Below are 21,882 nucleotides of genomic sequence, written 5' to 3'. Positions count from 1 at the left end.
AGATTGAATATGTCTAAAATTTTTCTCTTAAAACCAATTCTGAAGGCAGTAAGACACCCACTATATTCATCCCCCTCCATTCTTTCTCTCAGATATAATAGGTTTCCTTTGCCTCTTCATGAGATGTAGTAACCCCACTTTACCCTTTTTCTGGTACAATGTCCTTTCCACATCTAGTTTCTAGAACAAGGTATACATGTATTCTTTATATATCTTTATAGCCGAAATATAGTTCCCAAGATTAATCTTTACTTTTTTAGATTTCTCTTGAGTTCTGTGTTTGTAGATCAAACTTTTTGTTAAGTTCTGGCTTTTTCATCAAAAATAGGTGAAATTTGCTTACTTCATTGAATGTCCATCTTCTTCCCTGGAAAAAGATGCTCATTCTCGCTGGGTAAGTTATTTTTGGTTGCATACCAAGTTCCTTAGCCTTTCGGAATATCATATTCCAGGCCCTTCAATCCTTTAATTGGATGCTGCCAGATCTGGGTGATCCTTATTGTGGCTCCTCGATACTTGAATTGGGTTTTTCTAGCTGCTTGCAGTATTTTTTCCTTCGTCTGAGGGTTCTGGCATTTGGCCACTATATTCCTTGGTGTTTTGATTTTAGGATCCCTTTCAGTGGGTGATCGATGAATTCTTTCAATGTCTATTTTATCCTCTGTTTCTATGACTTCTGGGCAGTTCTCTTTGATAATTTCCTGGAAAATAGTGTCCAGGCTCTTTTTTTCATCATGTTTTTCTGGAAGTCCGATGATTCTCAGGTTGTCTCTCCTGGATCTGTTTTCCAGGTCTGTTGTCTTCCCCAGAAGGTATTTCACATTTTTCTCCATTGTTTGATTTCTTTGGATTTGCTTGACTGATTCTTCTTGTCTCCTCGAGTCATTCAATTCCACTTGTTCAATTCTGATTTTCAGTGAAGTATTTTCTTCACTCACTTTTTTAAAATCTTTCTCTAATTGTCCAATTGAGTTCTTTTGTTCTGTGGAATTTTTTTCCATTTCGCCCATTTTGTTTTTTAGAGAGCTGTTTTCTGTTTCCAGTTCACTAATCCTATTTTTCAAGGATTTTACTTCTTTATCCACTCTCTCTTTAACTGACTTCTCCAGGCTCTTTTGCCAAGCCTCCCTCTCCTTTTCCCAAGCTTCCTTCTCCTTTTGCCAAGCCTCACTCTGCTTTTCCCATTTTTCTTCTAGCTCCCTTGTGAGAGCCTTTTTAATCACTTCTATGAGGTTCATCTGTGCTGAGGAACAGACGATCTCCTCCTTTGGGGAATCACCTGGGGACTGCCTGTTTTTAGTCTCCTCAGGATTTAGAGTCTGCTCTCTATCTGTATAGAAGCTGTCAAGGGTTAAAGTCCTCTTCAGCTTCTTGCTCATTCTGTCTATTAATCAGAGATAAACTAGCAAAGAAAAACAGAACTCACCCCTAATTTGGAGACTGCTTTCTTTGGGGAGGGGCTGGGTGGTGTTACTGAGCTTCTTCTACAGACTGAGGGGGGCAGCAGTGAGGCACTAGCCCGATTGTGCTGTGCCTGTGCTCTGAGATCCCAGAGCGTGCTGAGACACTGTGTGGGGGGAGGGGGGAGGGGGGTGCGGCCAGATCCGGGAGACTCCAGCTGTTTGGGGTTGTATTCTTCAGCCCCGGTGTTTTTAGCTTCTCTGCTGGGCTGCTGACTTGCTGCCGGAGCAAAGTATCCAAACCTGTAGCGAAGCTCTCCCCACAGAGACGGCTGCGATCACTCCCCACCCCCTCTCCCGTCTGCTCCCGTGCTCTCACTGCCACTGCCCGCCACCTGCGCCCGATCTAAAACCGTCCCAGCCCTCCAGTAAAGACAGACCTTTCTTGGCGAATCTCAAGGATGGCTTCTCTTGGTAACTATTTGTGGGTTTTTTTTCAGTCAAGCATTAATTCAGAGGCTTGTAATGAAATGGATAGTGAGAGAAAACGTGGAGCTACACAGCTATGTGCCTCCTCTCCGCCATCTTGGCCAGAAGTCCCTGAGATAGTATTTAAACACAGATCTTTCTGGTTTTATGTCCAGGGGGTCAGTCATATCTACTTTTAAACAGAATCTTAGGAGTTTATGGAGGAAGGAGTGAGAGAATTCCTGTGTTCTCTATGCTTCTACAAATCATCTTGAGAACATAGAGGAGGAAAATATTACTAAAATATCTACTAAATGAACAGGATAGTTCTCTTATGTTTTATAAGATCTTTTGTCCCTTTATTTCTGAGTAGGACACAATTAACAAGAGAGACATGGAGCCAAACAGTAAAGGGGGTATAGAGTACTCTCAACAATTGGCCCCTAAGTCCAAGGAAAGGAGAGGCTGCAAAGGAGGAAGGAGATCAATATAAAACAATTATTATAATTATATAAATGAAAATTCAAAAAACCTACTGAAAGATTAAATGCAATACTAATCTTGGTTGGGAAGAGAGGGATTGAAACACACTAGTATTCTCAAAAGAAGAATGACTATAGAGGATGTAATTCTGGGTACCTTTTGGTGGAAAAGGAGCAGGGAAATGAAATCAATAAACTTTTATCTTAAAATCAAATTTCACAAAACAAAGGGCAAAAGGGAAAAGACTAAGAAAAAAATAAATGAAAGATTAGTTGCTGAAAGAATATTGAAAAATGAGTAAATGGTAAGTAGAGCATAAAAAAGATGGAGAAAAGACATAGGAATAATGTGTGGGGTGGGAGAGAACAAATTAATGTCCCTCAGTGTCTAGATTACCAGAGAACTATTCTCATCTGCCATGTCACAGTGACTTTTTCATTGAAAATCTTTGTTTTAAATCTTTTAGTAAGTTTTAAGTCTCCCAATAAGTTTTCCCTTCTCTAGTTCCTTAGTGAACTTTTTTTTTTCCTCAGTGAACTCTTAAGCAAATTCTGATGGAGGGTTTTGGATTATTATACCAATTTAAATGGATTTTCCCTTTGAATTCTGTCAACTTCCTGAATGAAATTCTTTTTTTAAGTACGAGAGATTACTTAAATTGCACAGATACACAAGCAACTAAGCAAGTTTCCAATAGTGCAACAATACCAAAATATCAAAGGCTTATAATATGAACAATTTGTATGAACAAATTCAAATTGTGTGTGTGTGTGTGTGTGTGTGTGTGTGTGTGTGTGTGAATTATTGAAAACCCTTGTCTGAGAGTTAGGGAGGAAGCTATTCTGTATGCTAAGAGATCAGTAATGATACGTTTGCCTTTATTACTGCCAAACAAGGGTTGCCATGGTGAGCAGGACTCAAGAGGCATAAGGAAATATTGGTGAGATCTGATGCTCACATCTGCTGATTCTCTGAACTCAAATTTTCTTTCATCTTCTGGTTTTTCAAGTGTCATCTCACACACAGCAGAAAATTGGCTTCACATCCGCAGGCAGGCTTTTAAACACAATTAAGAGCCAATTTTCCCAGACCCCGTTTGTCCAAAATCACAATTATTGTTTGATATTTGACTCAGGAATGGATGTCTGTTTTCTCCCCAGCCCCCATTCATAAGTCTTTACTCTGCTATGTGCTAACTGTTATTGCCAATTTAATGGGAATCGATTTCTCAAACTGTCACATCAGATACAGGAACACAGTATCTCACTATCTGTCCCCAAACTTAGACCTTCTTTTGGGTCTTGCAAATTGCAGACTATTAGCCCTGTCAGCTTAGAAGGGTGAGATTTCTTGCTGACAAATAGGCTAATTGCTTGATTTCCCTGGACAAAAATAGAGCTGCTCAGGCCCATGGTGAAAACCATTTTTAAGTGCAGGCTTAAAACCAACAGACTGACACACAACCAACATCATTCCCAATAAGCACCTAATAATAACAGCTTTATATAGCACTCTCTCCACTGTTCTATCCATACTGACTTCTTAGGCCAAGGAAGTGAAATATTCATAGGATCATAGATTTTAAGCAGAAAGGATCTTACAGGTCATTTATTTAAACCCCTTAATTTTACAGAGGAGGTAACAAGACCACTAAAGTTAGTCCTTTGCTCAAGCTCACACAAGTAATAAGCCAAAAAGGTGAAATTTGTACCTAAGTCCTCAAACACTAAATCCATTATTCTTTTCAAGGCACCATGCTATTCCTCATTCAGATATAAAAAATTTTACTCTATGAGTTCTAACCTTAGGGAATGATTAAAAAAAAAACAAAAACATGAGTTCTCTAGTGATATTGGTATTTCTATAGGATCAATGTCTTGTTTGTGGATAGAGTTTGAATAATTGACTTTCTGGTTCCTTGAACATACATATCCTATTAACTGGATAAATGATTTGACCAAGTGATCCTTCTTGAATTACCAGGTAAAAGTATCTCCCTGAATTAAAACATGTTTCTCAAAATTATGAGTTGGTTTTTTTCTTGTCTATGTCAAAGAGAAGGATATTTTGCAAGGACCATCTTCGTGCCTGACAATAAAGTTTAGAATCACAAAAGATGATAGAATTGAAGCTAAAAAGAAAATTTTGAAATTGCTCTCATCTAACCCCCTTATTTACATAAGGAAACTGAGATACAATCAATGGTTAATAAATATTGATTGTGATTACTATGTGAAAAGAACTTTACTAAGTACTATGAGGATACAAATAAGAAAAAGAAAGACAGTTGCTTACAATCTAATGGGGTAATAAAATTCACAAAAAGGAGTAAAAGGTTCCCCTAGAGTACCCAGTGAAGGGGTATGGTATTTATGGAACTGAAGCCAAACAGAGCAGCCAATCATAAATGAGATTAGCTTAAAAAAGTTTGATCCCTCTATAAAGAAGGCCTTGGTAAGCACTATGCTGGGCTCCTTATAATTATTATCTCATTTGATCCTCACAACAATCCTGTGAGGTAGGTGCCATCATTATCCTCATTTTGCAGATGAGTGACTTGTCCAGTTCACACAGTTATTGTCTGAGACCAGATTTAAACTCAGATTTTCCTGATTCCAGGCCTGGCACGCTATCCACTGTGTTTCCTAGTTGCTCACAAAGTTTTTATTGCTATATCTTATTTTAATATTGATTGACTGCAAAAAGAGATCATTCAGTTGAGTCCAATGATTCCAGCACAAAGCTTCTCTCTACTAGAGAAACAACACAAAGGTATCTATCCTTATGGTAATCCAGATGTGCCAACCCTGTATATGAATGAGAGCATCCTTAGGGATTACAGTCATACGCCTTATTGACTTTTATTGATTTTCTAGAAGAAAAAAGCAACAATGTCCCAGAAAACTAAAGCCTTTTTTCCACCAATAAGCATGAGAGGTTTAGAATAGAATCATGCAATCCAGACAGTTACAATATCCCACTTTCACCATACCTGAATCACTCCTCCTCCTTCTCCATCTTTTCCAGCTAAAAATGCTTCTGGCAGATTGATCATCTTCCCCAGCCAATCCAACATCACTGTCTCTAGTTCTGTGCAAGCAGGACTTGCAACCTATTATGATAAGGGGGAAAGCATTAACCAGAAATCCAGTAAACCATTTGTAAATTTGTGATGAACCGTGCTCAATAATTTATATCCCTATTTATTCTCATTGAAGTGTTGTTTAAATAAAAGATAAGATAAAAATCCATTTTCTATCTTGCTTTTTCCATTTTTCTAATATTATCAGTCCATATCCCAGGCTTGCAGATGAGACTATTTAACTGGAAAATAATCTGCTGTTCTACCCTTCACAGCTACAAAGACTTCACAGGAAGGGGAACGAAAGAATATATACATGCAAGAGAGATAAAAGAGAAGCTGGTCTGAGCAATCACTTGCTTGGTTTCCAAGTTACCAAAAGGATTTTCCAAATGAAACTATAAATCTCTGCTTAAGGAAAAGAACCACATCTAAATAAACTTTTATTTTCCATAAATCTTTCTTCCTACTGACAGCCAGAGGCTAAGAATGGAATCTTTTGTCTGGCATTCAGCATCTTTCAAGGGTTAGTATCACTCTTCAGTCTTATGTCAAATTGCTTTCCCCAATTACTTTGTGCTCAGCCATATTTAACTGCACTGTCTTCCTTAAATATGCTCTGTATTTTCCTTTTTCCATACTTTTCCTCATCCTTTGCCAAAAATGTCCTCACTTTCTCTCTTGGCCCAGTTGAACCACCACCCACCCTTTAAAACCCATATGAAATGTCATTTCTTCATAGAGTCTTCCTAGTACATTCATGACTGCATAATTTTTTTTCCCTCTACCTATCTAATGCACTTTTCAAGCAATATTTTGCATTAAAAATAGTAGTAAAATGTTCTCTGAAAAAAAACCAACTTCATGTAGCTATAGAATCCATTTTGCTCTTAGTTGGCCAAGCCCATGAACCTCATTAAAGGAGGTTTACAAGCAGAAAAGGGGATCCTTAACCCTTTTTGTATTATGTTAGCCCTTTGGAAATCTGGTGAAACTTATGTAATGTTTTTAAATAAAGTAAAATGTGTAATTCCTTAAAGGAAACCAACTACATTGAGAGAAAGAATAATGCTTTTCTCATCCAAGTTCACAGGCTCTATTCAATCTATCCACAAAAGAGGGGTCCGTATATCCCTCTTCCATATGATTTTACAATCCCATGAGACAGAGTCTGAGCACAGTAAATTACATTTACTGAATGGTAAAATTCAAAGGTCTACTTAAATAAGGTAAAAATAGAATTTATCATTTTTAAAATGAACTGTTGGAGAAAAGCAGCTGGCACTCTCTCCCTTGGACTGAGAGCCACAGCCAACATAGCATAGACACATTGCTCAGGAATGTACTTACCCAGGAAAAGCCAATGCAGCCTATGGCCCCTGATAGCATGTCGGCCAGCATTGCCGGGTATGAACTGGCTGTGGGGAAATAAGCATAGAAATAGGGACTATGCCAGTGAGTTACCTGCAGAGGAGGAAAAAAAAGCCATTTAAATTGTAATCAGTCCAAGCAAGAGCAACTTAAAATAAGATTTTCTATTTATCTGGGCAGCTTAGTTGTGTGACTCTGGACAAATCCCTTCACTTCATTCAGTCTCAGTTGCCTCATGTATCTGGATAATAAGGAGCATTTTCCCATAGAGTTCTTGTGAAGATAAAATGAGACAATATATGCAACATTAGGAGGCACAGTGGATAGAATGCTGGGCATAGAGGGCGTAAGAGAGGGCCACTAGAATTTATTGAATAGGAGGGTGACATAATCACAAATGAACTTCAGAAAAATCATTTTGGCAGTAATTGGAGGATCAATTGGGGGAGGAAATGACCTGACACTTGCATACTTGATAAGAAAGAGAATCAGCATCTGGACAGAGCAAATAGGTGAAAGCTTGGGAGTTGTACTGGCTTTCAAAAGTGCATTATCAACAGTAACTTAAGCATAGTGGTATTAACAAAGAAGCCAAATATACCAAAAATATTGGATTTGCTAAAAGTTCAGTCTTTTTTCAACTGACCAAATAAGACAAGGCTTTATATCCAATTATATAACAAAGGAAAAATCTTTGTCTTGCTCATTTTCCTTTCTTACCTGACATTTAACCATACACTTTCCCCCAAATAGGTTTTGTTGCTAAGAAGCTTAGTCTATGTACATAAGCTCTTGGAGAAAACACTCAACATGCTCATCCAAAAGCAAAAATGTCAAATGAAAATCTATTTGTAAAAAAAAGAATCTGAAAGAGTTCTCCCCCACCCCCATCCCAAAGCAGAGTGATATGATTTGTTCTCTGCTATAATGAAAAAAGCACTGGTTTGAGAATTTGAATGTTTGGGTTCTAGTAGAAATCTTTCCACTGGAAAAAAATGTGACGATGCATTACCCAAATTCCATAATTATTTAGTGTTATGTCAGTGATATTCATTAATTAAATCTTTCAAATTTATTTTCTTCAATTATAAAATGAGGAATTGGTTTGATCCTGATATGTATCGGATACAAAATGCTAGGCAAGTTGCCTAGTTTTTCTGACGTTTATTTTTTTGTCATCTGTAAAATGGAAAAAAATAATAATTTCACTAAACATCTTACAAGGTTGTTTTGAGAAAAGCAATTTGTGTTAAATTGCTTTCTTAATTGATGTTTATAATAAAATTCAGAATTTAACAATGGGGACAGAAGTACTTTGAAAAGTGCTATATACACATGACTTGTTGGTCTTACAGAGCATTTATCCACACTCATAAATAGATGGGACTGTTTGATGTGGTTTGACTGATAAAGTCACAATCATGAAAATTTCACTCATTCTATAAAGGACCTATAAAATCATCTCCTTGTCCCATAAATGAGGCCCTATATTGTAAAGTGACTTGCTTCAAAACACAGCTAGTTTACATTACAGATAAGACTAGGACCTAGACTCTGAGTCCACTAAACCTTTCATTACAAAAATCACAAAATTTCAGAGTTGGAAGGGACCAGGGCCATCCAGTTCAATCTATGCCTAATACAAATGCCTACTATAAAGAATTCCCAGAATTTCAGAGAATTATATAACCATCAAATTAAATTATATGGAGAGACACAAACTATGCTAATTAACTTATATCTTCAAATTATTTGACAGGTTTATATTATTTTATGTACAATTCTAGATTTAAATATTAATATACTGGGTTAGAAAGTGGATTTACTAAAAGTTGCCTCCAGAAAATGAAGTCTGTTACTTCCCAGATTTCATGTTCCTATTCTGCAATTTCCCCCTCCTTTTTTCTTGCATCTCTTCCATGAACAAACAACTTTTATAATTCATCAATGATTAATTTTTTTCAAAAAATCATCTATCCTGAAGAAATATAGTTATAAGAAGTACATCCCTCACTTCTTAATACCAAGTGGTATCAGATATAAGATTGGTTCCTTTAAAACTTATTCCTTTTAACCATAAAGATGAAAACAGTTTTTATTATCTTTAACCAATTAAATTTCTTCAAAATCAGTCATTCCCAAGACTATAGAGCTGGGAGGAACTCTGAATATTATTATTATTATTATTATTGATTTAACTTATTATTTTTCAAGACCTCATTTAACAAATTAAGAAGCTAAACCCAAAGGTTTAAGAGTGTTACCAAGGTCATATATTTTACTGAAAATAATTTTCCCTTTTTCCTTCTATTTTTTCATCCATTAAATAAATTGGCACATGTGCCACATATAAATATATACAACTACTCAGTGTTGCATGCTGTATTGAACAGAGGACTAATTTTGGAGTTAAGAAAACTTGATTAGAGTCTTATCTCTGATGAACATTGGCTGTCTTTCCATAAGCAAATCATATTACTTTTCACTGTCCTAGGCAACTCTAAGATTACAAATCGTAGAGAAATTGCTGATTCAATTCCATTTTGTAAATATTTGTTAAGCAAAGAATATATACTTAACTATGCCAACAGCTATAAATAAGAACAAAAATCTCTTACTTAATGAAACATATTCTCATTGAGAATAAGCAATTAAGTTATTTAATTATTTAATAGAAAACATATAAAATAATTGTGTGTGTGTGTGTGTGTGTGTGTGTGTGTGTGTATGTGTGTGTAGGGGAAAATCACAAAAATCTTTAGGGATTCAGAAAGATCTCTTATATAAAGTGTCACCTGACCTGAGCTTCAAAGGAATTTTTAATTCTCAGAAATGAAGGAAGGACATTCCAGTATAGCAGAAAATATGTACAAAGAGATTTAACCTTCACAATATATTTTTACCTGCCCTCTTCCCTTCTTTGTACATAGGTCCTTATTACCACTCATCATATATGTGTGTATGTAAATATGCATGTACATATGTATAGTGTGAGACATTCGGTATTCCTTGTACCCAAGTCTCAAGCATCCTTAAGATCTCCGTTAGGGTAATTCAACTAAATGAAGGTAATATCTATGCACAATTGAATAATTTTTTCTGGTGATGGGCAGATCCATAATATTATTGGCATAGGGAATGCCTGGTCAGGAAATTCTCTCTATTAATATAGTGAGACAACTATTCCACAAATTAATCTTGAAAAGTTGCCTTTAAGCTGAGCCATTAATGGATTTACTCAAGGTCACATAGCCAGGATGTGTGTAAGAGAGGACTTGAATCCAGATTGACTAGTTTATCTTCCATCTATCCATCAGGTCAAAACTGTCTCTCACCTAGTACCTAGTAAGTTTCTAAAATTGAATTAGGAACTAATTGAATTGAAAACAAATCCACAGTGCTAACATGCTTCAGGACTTATATTTTGCTGATTCTTTTTTTAATATTGAGATCATTACCCCTGGCATAATTATCTTCTCAACATCCTTAATGATGTCTTCAAATGTTTCTGGTTCCTGGGGGGCAGAGTCAGGTATCAATGGTCTCAGATAGCCTGGCTCCACATCTGGATAAACCTGACGTTTATGAATTCCCTCCATGTAGTCTGCCACATAATCCACCATTTCTTTCCCTCTCTTTCGAAATTCAGCAGTGTTCATGATGAATGTAGTTCCAATATCAGTGTCGATCCTAGGCAGAAAGACAAAGATATATATGCTTTAGTGTGTAGCAAATTTATATAACCCTTTGGGATCTAACAAAGCATTTTCTTTATAATCCTATGAAATGAACACTACAAATATCATTACATTAATTTTACAGATAAAGAATCTGGAGGTCAAAGAGGTACATGCAACTCAGAAGTGCCTGAGCCAGGATTCCAGGATCTGAGCCCAAGACCCATCATTCTTTATGCTGGCCTTCTTTATAAATTTTTTAAATAGTAGTACATTTATGAAAAAGAAAAATCTCAGAACAAGTTGATAATAAAGACAAACCTGAGTTGAACTGTCAGTCCTACTGGGGCCACATAGAACTCTGAGCTTAGAACACATTTCTCACCATAAAGAGCAAGACTAAATTGAAGATAATATCCATCTCACACAAAGATAATCATGCTACAGATATGTGTTGTTTCCTGATCTAGAATTCTCCTGATTAAAATGATATTGGAGTAGGGTTTCTGAAGTTTAAAAAGAAATTAAAACATCTACACCGAATATTTATGTTGGTACATTTTAACTCCTCCCCTTCCCCTTTTGTCTTGTCTTTTCAGAGTCAAATTAAAAAGCAAGCAGATTTGCTGAAGCTAACCTAAGTTCTATTAACTTGTTACACAAATTGTAGTAAGTTACTTAATTTGGAGGTAGGAGGTCTTAGTTCTTTCTTCCTTTTGAATGGGTATAAGAATATTTCTTCAATATATTTCAGTTGGGACTACTCATTATGACTTATATGTGACATCATGAAAATAAACATGACTAATTTAAATAATTCAATTATCATTTATCAAGAATGATTTACTTCTTTATTTATTATCTACTTAATATGGTTTCTCATTCCACTGATCTGGAAAGTTCTAAAATTTTTCATTGTTTTCCTTTATAATGTATTGTTATTGTATAAATTATTCTTCAGTTTCTGCTTACCTTGATCTGCATTATTTGAGGTATTTTTAGTTTTCTCTGAAACTATATATTGTATAATTTCTTGTAGAACAATAGTAAACTGTTACACTAATATATAGCAAAAAAAAAATAGCTATATTCCAAAGGGAGGATACCCTCTTAGTTTCTAGATTGAGGATAATTTAAAAAGAATTGATAGGAATATTTTTTGTATATATTTTCTATGTAATTTCCCTTTCTTATTTATTTGGGGGTATAGGCCTGGTAGTAGCATTTCTAAGTCAAAATTATGAATATTTTATTTTAAAAGGCAATATTTAAGACAGTGCTTGACAAATGGCAGGGGTTACATAAACTTATTCTGTTCCCTCCCATCCTCATCTCCATATTAGGCACTGTCCTAAGTGCTGGAGATAATGAGGAAAAAAATAAAGTATTCTCAGACTTTAAGGAGCTTATATTTTACTGAGGGACATAGTATATAGAAAAATAAGCAAGCACAAAATGAATAAAAGGTAACAAGAAGTCATTTCTAGAGGGAGAAAGCACTAACAATGCTCCACTAATATAAAATGCTATTGAAACAAATCAGCTGTCGCTACCAATTTGCTACAGAAAAGAAACACTACCAGTCAAAGTATAAGAAGAGAGTGCATTTTTCTTTTCAAATTATCCTCTTTTCTTTAGATTACACCCCACTAAACCTTTATAAGGCTTGTAGTGCAAACATACAGCAGGTCTTGTATTCATTATGTAGCTGTTTGATGCTTTGAGCCCCCAAGCTGGGCAAATATTGGCTAACAGATGTAAACCAAGATAAGTACTATTGGTTACATTGCCCAAGCTCTTTAAGGAGTGATTGCTTTACATAATTTGATCAGGGCTGTTAGAAATGGAAGTGTAATACTGCTGTTTAAATAAATGCTATGTGGGTTATTGGAGTGTGTTCTATATGCACTATCTTCTAGCTATGTTTAACTAGGATTTCTAGTTAAACTGAACCTCTGACCATTTTGTGTGTGTGTAGTGGAGCCTTTGGACAATATCTGCTGAAGTCTGTAGATTCCATCTCTAAATATTATTTTAAATGCATAAAATTAAATAGATAAGATTTAATAGAAACCCAATTATATTGAAATACCCATGCAACTTTTCCCATCCAAGTTCACAAATCCCCTGAAATCTACCCATGGACCCTTTGAAGATCTGTGAACTCCAAGTTATGAAGCCCTGATTTAAGCTACATATGACAATCAGGCCTGAAATTTCAGTGAGATCTATGTGCCTCTTTCCCTTTTACTTGAAAATTTCAAAAGCATCTCTTCGACACTTCTAATTTCATAGTGGAAGCTTCTATTCTTGGAATGGAGTCACCTGCCTCAGTGACAACTACTAGTTAAATGACTCTAATCTGCTCACTTAGCTTCTAGGAGCCTCAGTTTCCCCCTCTATAAAATGGGAATAATAATACATGACATGTCTACCTCATAGGAATAAAAAAAGAGGATAAATTTAACATATTCTGCAAATCTTAACCTATAAAGTATTTACTTACTGCTTACAATGTACCAAATATGTTAGACAATGGGCACAGAAAAATTAAACTGAAAGAGTCCCTGCCTTCAAAGGCATTTTTGAGAAAAATATGTACATATGAAAATATATAAAAATAAATATAAAGTAAGGGAGGGTGGGGACACACATAGATAGGGCCATGAGAAAAGGTTTCATGTGAGAATTAGCATTTGAGTTGAGCTCTAAATGATACTAAAAATTTGAAGAATTCATAACAGAATACTGCCAAAAATCTGCATAAATTCATTGCAAAGACACAATTCTCCTGTAAGCCCTAATGATCACTCTCATTTAATATTATAATCTGTTGCACATGTAGGAAGTTAGTATGATGGCTAAAAATGCATGTTGTGGGACCTTTATAGAATCTAGACATTAGGGAGCAGGAAAAGTGGTAGATAAGGAAAGATAAGAAAGAGATGAGTGAAAGTATCCTAGCATAACTTCTGAAATCAGTTGGGTCCTGAGCATTTAGAACTCCTTGTTTCTATGACTGAACTGGATCAGGTGAAATAATGTTAAAACAGAATGCACTTTTGAAGTCTTCTTATTATGACTTTTGAATGGATTTGATAGAGAGACTACAAATGGAAGTTTACAACCTCATTTAAATCACTGTCTTTTCCTGGAAAGATTTACATAAACTGATGCTGAATAAAGTGAGCAGAACCAGGAAAACATTATACCCAGTAACAGAGAGATTATGTGATTATCAACTATGATAGACTTAGCTTTTTTCAGGGACTTAGATATGAATCCTAGCCCCATTGCTTTTGACCTGAGAGACACTGGCGAATTATTACATCTTTGGGCCTCAGTTTAGAATTTACAGTTTATTGACGATGCCTGTAAAATAATAGAGTTAGTCCTAAAATGGGGGTTCTTAAGCCCTGAAGTCTGTGAATTAAAAAAAAAATTATTTTGATAAGTATTTCAATATAATTGGCCTCCTTTGTAATTTAATGTATTTTCTTTTATGTATTTAAGAACATTATTGTGACAAGAACCATAAGTTTCACTAGATAGCCTAAGGGGTCTAGTACACACATAAACAGTTAAGAACTCCTGCTTTGAAATGTCATTCCCAATTGTAGATCACTATGAGTCATAGCTGATTGAGCAAGGTCAGGGATAGGAGAGGATGAATACAGATGGGGTCAAATAAGCTGACTCATAAAAGCTGATTGTCAAATTTTAGATGTGAGTATTTTTCCCTGAAAATCAGCAAACTACCAAATGGAGTTTAATTTATTGTTTTGTTGATTGTCTAGATTTTAAAAAAGTAATGCAAAAATGTTAATGATGCAGATTAAATTTAGAAGTGTGTCATGCATTCATCTCTCTCCCCTACCCTGAGAGTTATTTAATATTTACCAACATACTGCTGTGTCAAGAGCTTAGGTGAAAGGATCAATTTTAGCAAATAGTAGGAATATTTTTTTCATATGTGACCAAGGAAAAGGAGAAGAAAATGTTCGATGATGCTAAGAATTTGTTAGACATGCTAGAATAGGAGCTAAGAAAACTCAAAAGATGGTCTTAAGTTATCAGTGAAGGAAGAGATTAGAGGTACATTTTGGGTCTTGGGGAAAGGGAAAAATGTTTTGAAAAATGACCATGGAGAATGAGGTAGGGATTAAACAAACTAACTGGTCCAATTGCTCAGAAAATCAGAATGAAATGTGACTTAGTAGTTAGAGTGCTGGGCTTGGAGCCAGAAAGACAAGGTTTCAAATTCTGTCGCAAATCCTTACTATATGTATGATTCTGAGCAAGTATCTTAACTTCTCTGAGCCTCAATTTTCCCATCTATAAAATGGAGAAATTTGGACAAGATGATCCCTAAGACCCTTCCATGTTTAAATGCAGAATGGAAAGACAAAAAACATTTCAACACTGGAAACTTCATCTGAAATGCAGAAATATAGCACAGTGTTACCCAATGTAGCCACAACAGCAGCAACCTCCTAAGTTAGGCAACATAAAACATAAAACATAATCATTGCTGAGCTATGTTATGACACAAAAATAACTGCTCTTGACACTTTCCTTATATTAATACTGAGGAGAGCATGTATGAAGTATAAGGCTACCTAACTAAGGCACAGAGTAGTTGTAACTCTTTCACAGACCCATGGCTAATGAATATAAGAATTGATATTTGGATTCAAATTGGGAATTAGAGTCAAGTCTTCTGACTCCAAATCTAGTATTCATTCCCCCCTTATCAGACTGTCTCTCAATGGTACCATATCTAACTAGAACACTTGTCTTATTGAAGCCTCAGCAGATCGGACTGTTAGAGACTCTCATTGAAATTTGAACTTCTAGTCCACAGTTAACTAGAAAAATGGGAGGGTGACTCCATTTACTCTCAGCAAGAAAAAGTCTACATGAGGACCCTTATTATTAAAAAGTATAAAATGGAAATTTTCAATTAGGATTCAAAGTGCTTGAATTTTAAATCTACAGAAATCATATATGATATTTTTTCAAACTTCTAAGAAGAAAACACATAGGAAATATCTCTGAGATGGCATGTTTTAGTGCATAAAATATTGGGCTTAGAAAACCTGAGTTTAAGTTCCACCTCTGGAAATTATTAACTGAACAAATCACTTAATTTCTCAGACTCAATTTGCTCTTCTTTAAAATTAGAATATTGTGTTTACACTATATTGTATTATTTGCTGACTAGGGGAGAGGGGTAAGGGAAAAGGGAAAGAGAAAAATTTGGAACACAAGATTTTGCAAGGGTGAATGTTGAAAACTGTTTTTGCATGTATTTTGAAAATAAAAAGTTATTGTAAAATAAAATAAAAAGGAAACATTAAAAAAATAAGGATGTTGAACTAAGGTCCTTTCATAGCTTTTTAAAAAATTTACTATAATTCCAATTTTCCTCTAAAAGAAACATTTCATGATTAAGAATAGTCCATTTAACATTCCACAATATCCCAATTTATTTAAAGTTGGGACAGAGGTAAGATTAAACAAACAGATAGAGATGGATTAAAAGATGAGATAATGCATCTTTTTTTTTTTTACATAGGTGGGAGACTATGGGTGTAGAATATTACATATATTACCAGACTTTGTATGCTGCTCTTTCTCTTCTCTTTTATTCTTTGTTACAAAAGATGCCTTGCTGAGTAAATGAAGAGTAGGGATAGATTTGGAAGTCAAGGTAACATAAAATAATAAGAAAATAAAAGCAAAAGAAATAGAGAACATATCCATTCAAGTTTGCTTTTGATGATAATGTTTTTAAATAAAGGATACCATTCCTTGATTAATCATATATCAGCAAATTCTATTATCACTTTACATTCATCATTGATAGTATATCCATGAAGGAGTCCTAGACTGAGGACTGGGGAAGGTAGAAGACCTAGGATTCTGCTCTTGGCTTTGCTCCTAACTCATTCTATGACCTTAGGCAAGTGGTTTTAACTTTTTCAAACATCACTTACCTGGAAAATGGAGACTAGATAATATTTAATTACTGTGAATGCTATCATTCTATAGCTAAAGGATTTCACTTTTGTTTTATAATATTTCTTTTGTTTCAAGAGCAATTTCCCTTTGGTTTCCCCTTTCCCAAAAACTCTTGAATTAAAATACTTGTGAAGTTTAGTATAGCACACCCCGACTCTTTGTATAAATTCAATATTATTTAGAGTAAATTCTATTTGTCTTCTCTCTTTGAGGATTTGAAGCTTTCTGAATATGGCACAGGGACAGCATGGGGTAGTACATGGAAAGATGCTTCAAATGATGAAGTCAAGAAGACATATGTTGCAGATATATAGCTAACACATATTGATTAGATGATACTCAAGAGGTCACAGAACCTTTCAGAGCCCCAGGCAACTCACTTGTACCATAGATTTCAAGCAGGTGTGAATTTTCATTGGTAAGAGGAACTTTTCTCATCTGGAGTTCCTCATAGTAATTAAATCATAGGTCTGGACCAGCAACAAAAAGGGTATGTCATAAGAGTCTTTATCTTTTACTAATCCACAGCACCTGCTGTTAATTTAATTTGTAGATTTTGCTACACACATTTCTACTTCCATAAGTCTCATTTTTTCCATGAATATACTAAATAGTAAATATTGACTCCTAAACTGATCATGAACTTTTCATTATCATAGAGGATACTTCTATCACTGCCATTGACCAGCCCTGCCCACCTGCCTGGTAACCAAAGGGTTGCTAAGTAACCTATATTTTAAATTTCCACATTTCAGAAATAAGGAACTCTTATCAGGCTCTCTGCAAGATTTGTATGCAAATGTTTCATTTGATTGCCATATGGTATTCTCCAACAAATACAAATAATACAGGGCAACACAGTTACCTGGATTCACTGCTAGCACTGGGAAGGACAAGCTCTGATAAAGATGACCATCCATGGCTTCCCAAGAAATGCAAGAAAAGAATGTCAAATCACAATTTTTATTCTTTACACTCATGCAACACTATACTTAGATATATAGAAGAAAGTATTAGCTGGCATTTAAATGGCAACTTAAGACTTGAAAAAGGCTTTCCTTCTACTATCTAATTTGATCTTCATAACATCAAAGTGAGGTAGGTGCTATCATTATCCCACTTTACAAATAAGGAAACTGAGACAGAGAGAAGTTAAGTGATTTGTTCAGGTCTGAACTGAATGTCAAAGCATCTCAATATGCTATTCCATGTATTATGTGTGTGTGTGTGTGTGTGTGTGTGTGTGTGTGTGTGATATAACCAATAAATCAATCAATAATGTTTATTGAATGCTTATTAAAAGGTTTGGACTAGGTGCTAGATAAATCTAATAGCCTTACCCCAAGATTTGTCCCAGTCCAGATGAGGGAGTCTGAAGTAAACGGGGGCATCTCCTCCTGTTTACCTCTGACTTGAACTCTCATTCAATCTGGTTTGTAGAATTTTCCCTTATCTACACAAGTCAAGATCAGTGTGAAATGTCAGTTCAAACCCTACTTAAAAGCAAATATTAGCTACTGACATTTGGCCACCAGAGTCAGCTAGCACTGTGCACTATCCCATAGAAGAGAAAGTCAGGAAAAATTTTACCTCTAGTTCCCCTGATCCTCTCTCTGGCCTGCTCTCATTTAACCAGGGACTCTGCCCTATCCCCCTAATTCTTGTACCTATAACAGTGTCAACAATGGGGAGCCTCAAAGTAAAAGGCAACATGATGTAATGAGGAAAGCATTGGATTTGAAGTCAGAAGATCTGAATTGGAATTGTGGATCCATTTCATTACTACCTACAAAATATTGAGTAAGTCAACTTCTCTGTGTATTTCAGTTTCCACAACTATAAAATTAGGAGGTTAAAGGAGATATCTGAATTTCTTTCAGCTCTAAATCCTACCTGAAGCAGGGCAAGAAAAAACTATTATAGCTTCCCAAGTAATGCTCTTGGATTTTCTTGTTGCTTTCCATATAACTGATATTTTTCTTATTTATTTTTATTCTGTTTTTCTTGCCTATGCACACTATATATGTCTATGGTGCATAATTTTTCAGTGCCATGGGGACTAGAGCATGATTTCATTTATTTCTACAGATTTCTTGAACAGTAACTGAAAATGAACTTGGGTATAGGAAAGAATAGGAAGAAAAGAAAGTATTGAAAAGATTATCATGTGAAAGAGGGATTAGTTATATATTTTCTACTACTTCTCACTAGGAAAAATTTTAAGCAATTGGTACAGATTTCAGAGAAGCAGATTCTGGCTAGAAGTAAAGAAGAGGTTCCTAACAGTGAAAGTTTTCAAAAGCTAAATGGGCTGCCTTAGGTGACAATGGATTCCTCCTTAAAATCTCTGAAAGAAAGTTGTATGACTATATAGGGCCACTGTAAAGAACTTATATGTATATCAATACCTATTCTATTTGTAGATTAAATTTTGATGGTGATGAACTGATGTTAACTGAGGAAAAAAGAATTACATGTTTCTGTCTGATGTTTTGATTTAATCCATAAGAAATTCTGGCTTTCTTCTATTTGTTTAAAAAGAAAATATTTTTCACTTAAAGAATCAGGATCGTCAGCTGGTTTAGAAGGAATCTTCAAAGCCACAAAATTTAATCTCATTTTTTTTACAGAAACTGAGGTTAAGCAAGGTTAATTGACTTACTTAAAGTAACATTAGTCGTGACAAAGGCAGGACTTGAGCCTGGATCCATTGGCTTCAAATCCAACACCTTTTAAATTTAGGTAAAAGTATTTTACAAAAGAATTTAAAATCCTACATAAGTATGAATTATCTGAGCTTTTGACTGGCAAATGTCTATTAACATCTTATTTTCCCAGTTCTGCCCTCATTGAAAATAAAGGATGTCGAGAAGTCTAGTTAGACCAATTATTTAAATGTCATATAAGGAATAGGAAGGACTTAATAGCAGCAGCAACACACCCCAGTTATTTTATAGAGTTTGATTGGTTTTTATTTTGTTTTTACTACTTTTAAAATTTACTTTAGCTAAATACAAATAGAAACAATGACTGCTGACCCAGATGGAAAAAATAGATAATTCATTTTCTAAGATGATAAGGTCTAGATCAAAGAGTTTACTTGCAGAAAGTACAAATGGAACTATAGCCAACAGGAATCCCCATCCCCTTAAAAGGAAGCCCAACAAGGCTGAATATGAATAAGTGTGCTTTCTATTGAGCCCAAACTATGTGAAGCAACTTCCCAAAATCATTTCATACTCTCTCAATGGGGAACAGAGTCTAAAATTTATGGAGAAAAGCAGATAATTCTATATTTTGCATGGGAGGCATCCAAGACATAAAATGAGGAAATGTGTCCATTATCCTTGAAGTTTTTATTTTTGTGATAAATTAAAACTTACTCAGCAGCAAGATATGTGGGAGATGTTAGCATCCCATGTTTTTCCAGTGAGGTTAAAAGAAATCTGAATAAGGGAATGACCCAAACTAATTGACTTAAATTTCACAGAAGACATTAAAGGCCAATATATCTGATTACTGTGATATGGTGATCACTCCTTCTCTACCAAAAAAAATTGCTTTGTTTTCTTACCTTTTAGCCTATGTAATGCTTACCTGATAATAATAATCTTTGAAGGGCAAAATATTTTCAAGTACTTGGTTTATTCTGGAAGATTGGAAGTTCTTATTTTTTTAAAAATTACAATTGAAAAATTTTTATTAAGCACATGTAGTTGTCAAACTTCGATTTTTTAGGAATAAGACCTTAGAGATACTGAATTCTTAGAAAATGAGTATGCCTTCTCAAAACTACTTGGACAATTTCTATAATATAAGGAAGCTAATGACTCAAATTGGAATTTATAAAGGATTCAAAGTTATGTCAATTACCATTTTTCCTTTCTTGGTCCTGTAATACATAATGAGCAATAGATTTGACAGTTAAGAATCAATTAGCAAAGCTTGCTATTTAAGAATCAAACTAAGGCTTTAACCCAGGCAAGCATCTCTTGATTTTATCCACTCAAACTAATGGACAAAGAATGGTACTTACAGTCAGGCAGGCAAATTCTCCTTTCCTCTGTCCCTCTCTCTTTGCTCTTGGATGACAGTTAAGAAACACAGAGGATGCAGTTGCCAGTTCATGTAGACAAAGTATCCACCTCCTCAAAGCCAATCAGAATTACTTGCTCCTGGTTTATTAAGCAGCAGCTCTTTAACCCTCCCTGCTTCCCCTCAGTCTTTAAACCTCCTTTTCACCAAGTCTTCCAAGGCATGTAAAAAAACAACCTGAAGCATACCGAGAATAAAACCGAAAGACATGTTTGCTGATGGGGAATCTTTGGACATCATTCTAATGTACAGAATAAAGGAAAGGGGTGTGTGTGTGTGTGTGTGTGTGTGTGTGTGTGTGTGTGTGTGGTGATAGAATTTTCTTTATCAAGTAGGTCTTAGAATTTTATAACTAGGGCATATATGAAGCTAAAATATTATTTTCAGCCATTCCAGACCTAAGGGCAACTGTTGGTGTGTTATTAATTTCCTTAGGCTCACTCCAAAGATATTTTTAAGCTTATTTTAAATTGTGATCATATGCCCTGCTTTTAATCAGAGAACAAGAAGTGAGGAACTATTATTTTTTTTTTCAGGAAAGATTTTTTTTAATTTTTATTTTTTATTCTATTAAAGCTTTTTATTTACAAAACATACATATGGATAATTTTTCAACATTGACCCTTGCAAAATTTTCTTTTCTAAATTTTTCCCTCCTTCCTCCCCAGATGGCAAGTAGTCCAATATATGTTAAATGTGTTAAAAATGTATGTTAAATCCACCATATGTATACATATTTATATAGTTATCTTGCTGCACAAGAAAAATCGGATCTAGAAAGGGAAAAAAAAAACTTGAGAAGGAAAATAAAATGCAAGCAAACATTAACAGAAAGTGTGGAATGTTATGTTGTGGTCCACACTCAATTCCCACAGGCCTCTTTCTGGGTGTATATGGCTTTCTTATCATTGAACTGGTTTGAATCATCTCATTGTTAAAGAGAGCTAAGTCCATCAGAATTGATCATCATACAGTCTTGTGTATAATGCGTATAATGACCTTCTGGTTCTGCTCATTTCACTTAGCATCATTTCATGGAAGTCTCTCCAGGCCTCTCTGAAATCCTCCTGTTGTTCATTTCTTATAGAATAGTAATATTCTATAACATTCATATACCATAACTTGTTCAGTCATTCTCCAATTGATGAGCATCCACTCAGTTTCCAGTTTCTTGCCACTACAAAAAGGGCTGTCACAAACATTTTTCACATATGGGTCCCTTTCCGTGAGAGCCTATTATTTGCTGGATATTTAACAAACTGCTCTGATTGTCAGCCCGGAC

At 35.0% G+C, this 21,882-nt stretch overlaps 1 protein-coding gene across 2 annotated transcripts in view; it reads right to left on the bottom strand.

Moving 5' to 3' along the window:
- The window catches only part of DDC (dopa decarboxylase), a 102,951-nt gene that overhangs the window by 62,897 nt on the left and 18,172 nt on the right, over positions 1-21,882 (bottom strand). The window contains exons 1-4 of one of the 2 annotated variants that reach the window (XM_051984206.1): positions 20,542-20,815; positions 10,263-10,494; positions 6,784-6,897; positions 5,344-5,463 (exon numbers count right to left, since the gene is read on the bottom strand). In XM_051984206.1, the coding sequence (XP_051840166.1) occupies positions 5,344-5,463; positions 6,784-6,897; positions 10,263-10,463 (435 nt within the window). In that variant the 5' untranslated portion in view covers positions 10,464-10,494; positions 20,542-20,815. Of the gene's footprint in view, positions 1-5,343; positions 5,464-6,783; positions 6,898-10,262; positions 10,495-20,541; positions 20,816-21,882 lie in introns of those variants that run through there. The other variant, XM_051984196.1, reaches the window with a different exon arrangement.

Source organism: Antechinus flavipes, chromosome 1 (genome assembly GCF_016432865.1).
Source record: "Antechinus flavipes isolate AdamAnt ecotype Samford, QLD, Australia chromosome 1, AdamAnt_v2, whole genome shotgun sequence".
NCBI lineage: Eukaryota > Metazoa > Chordata > Mammalia > Dasyuromorphia > Dasyuridae > Antechinus > Antechinus flavipes.
This window is presented reverse-complemented; position numbering and strand designations above follow the sequence as displayed.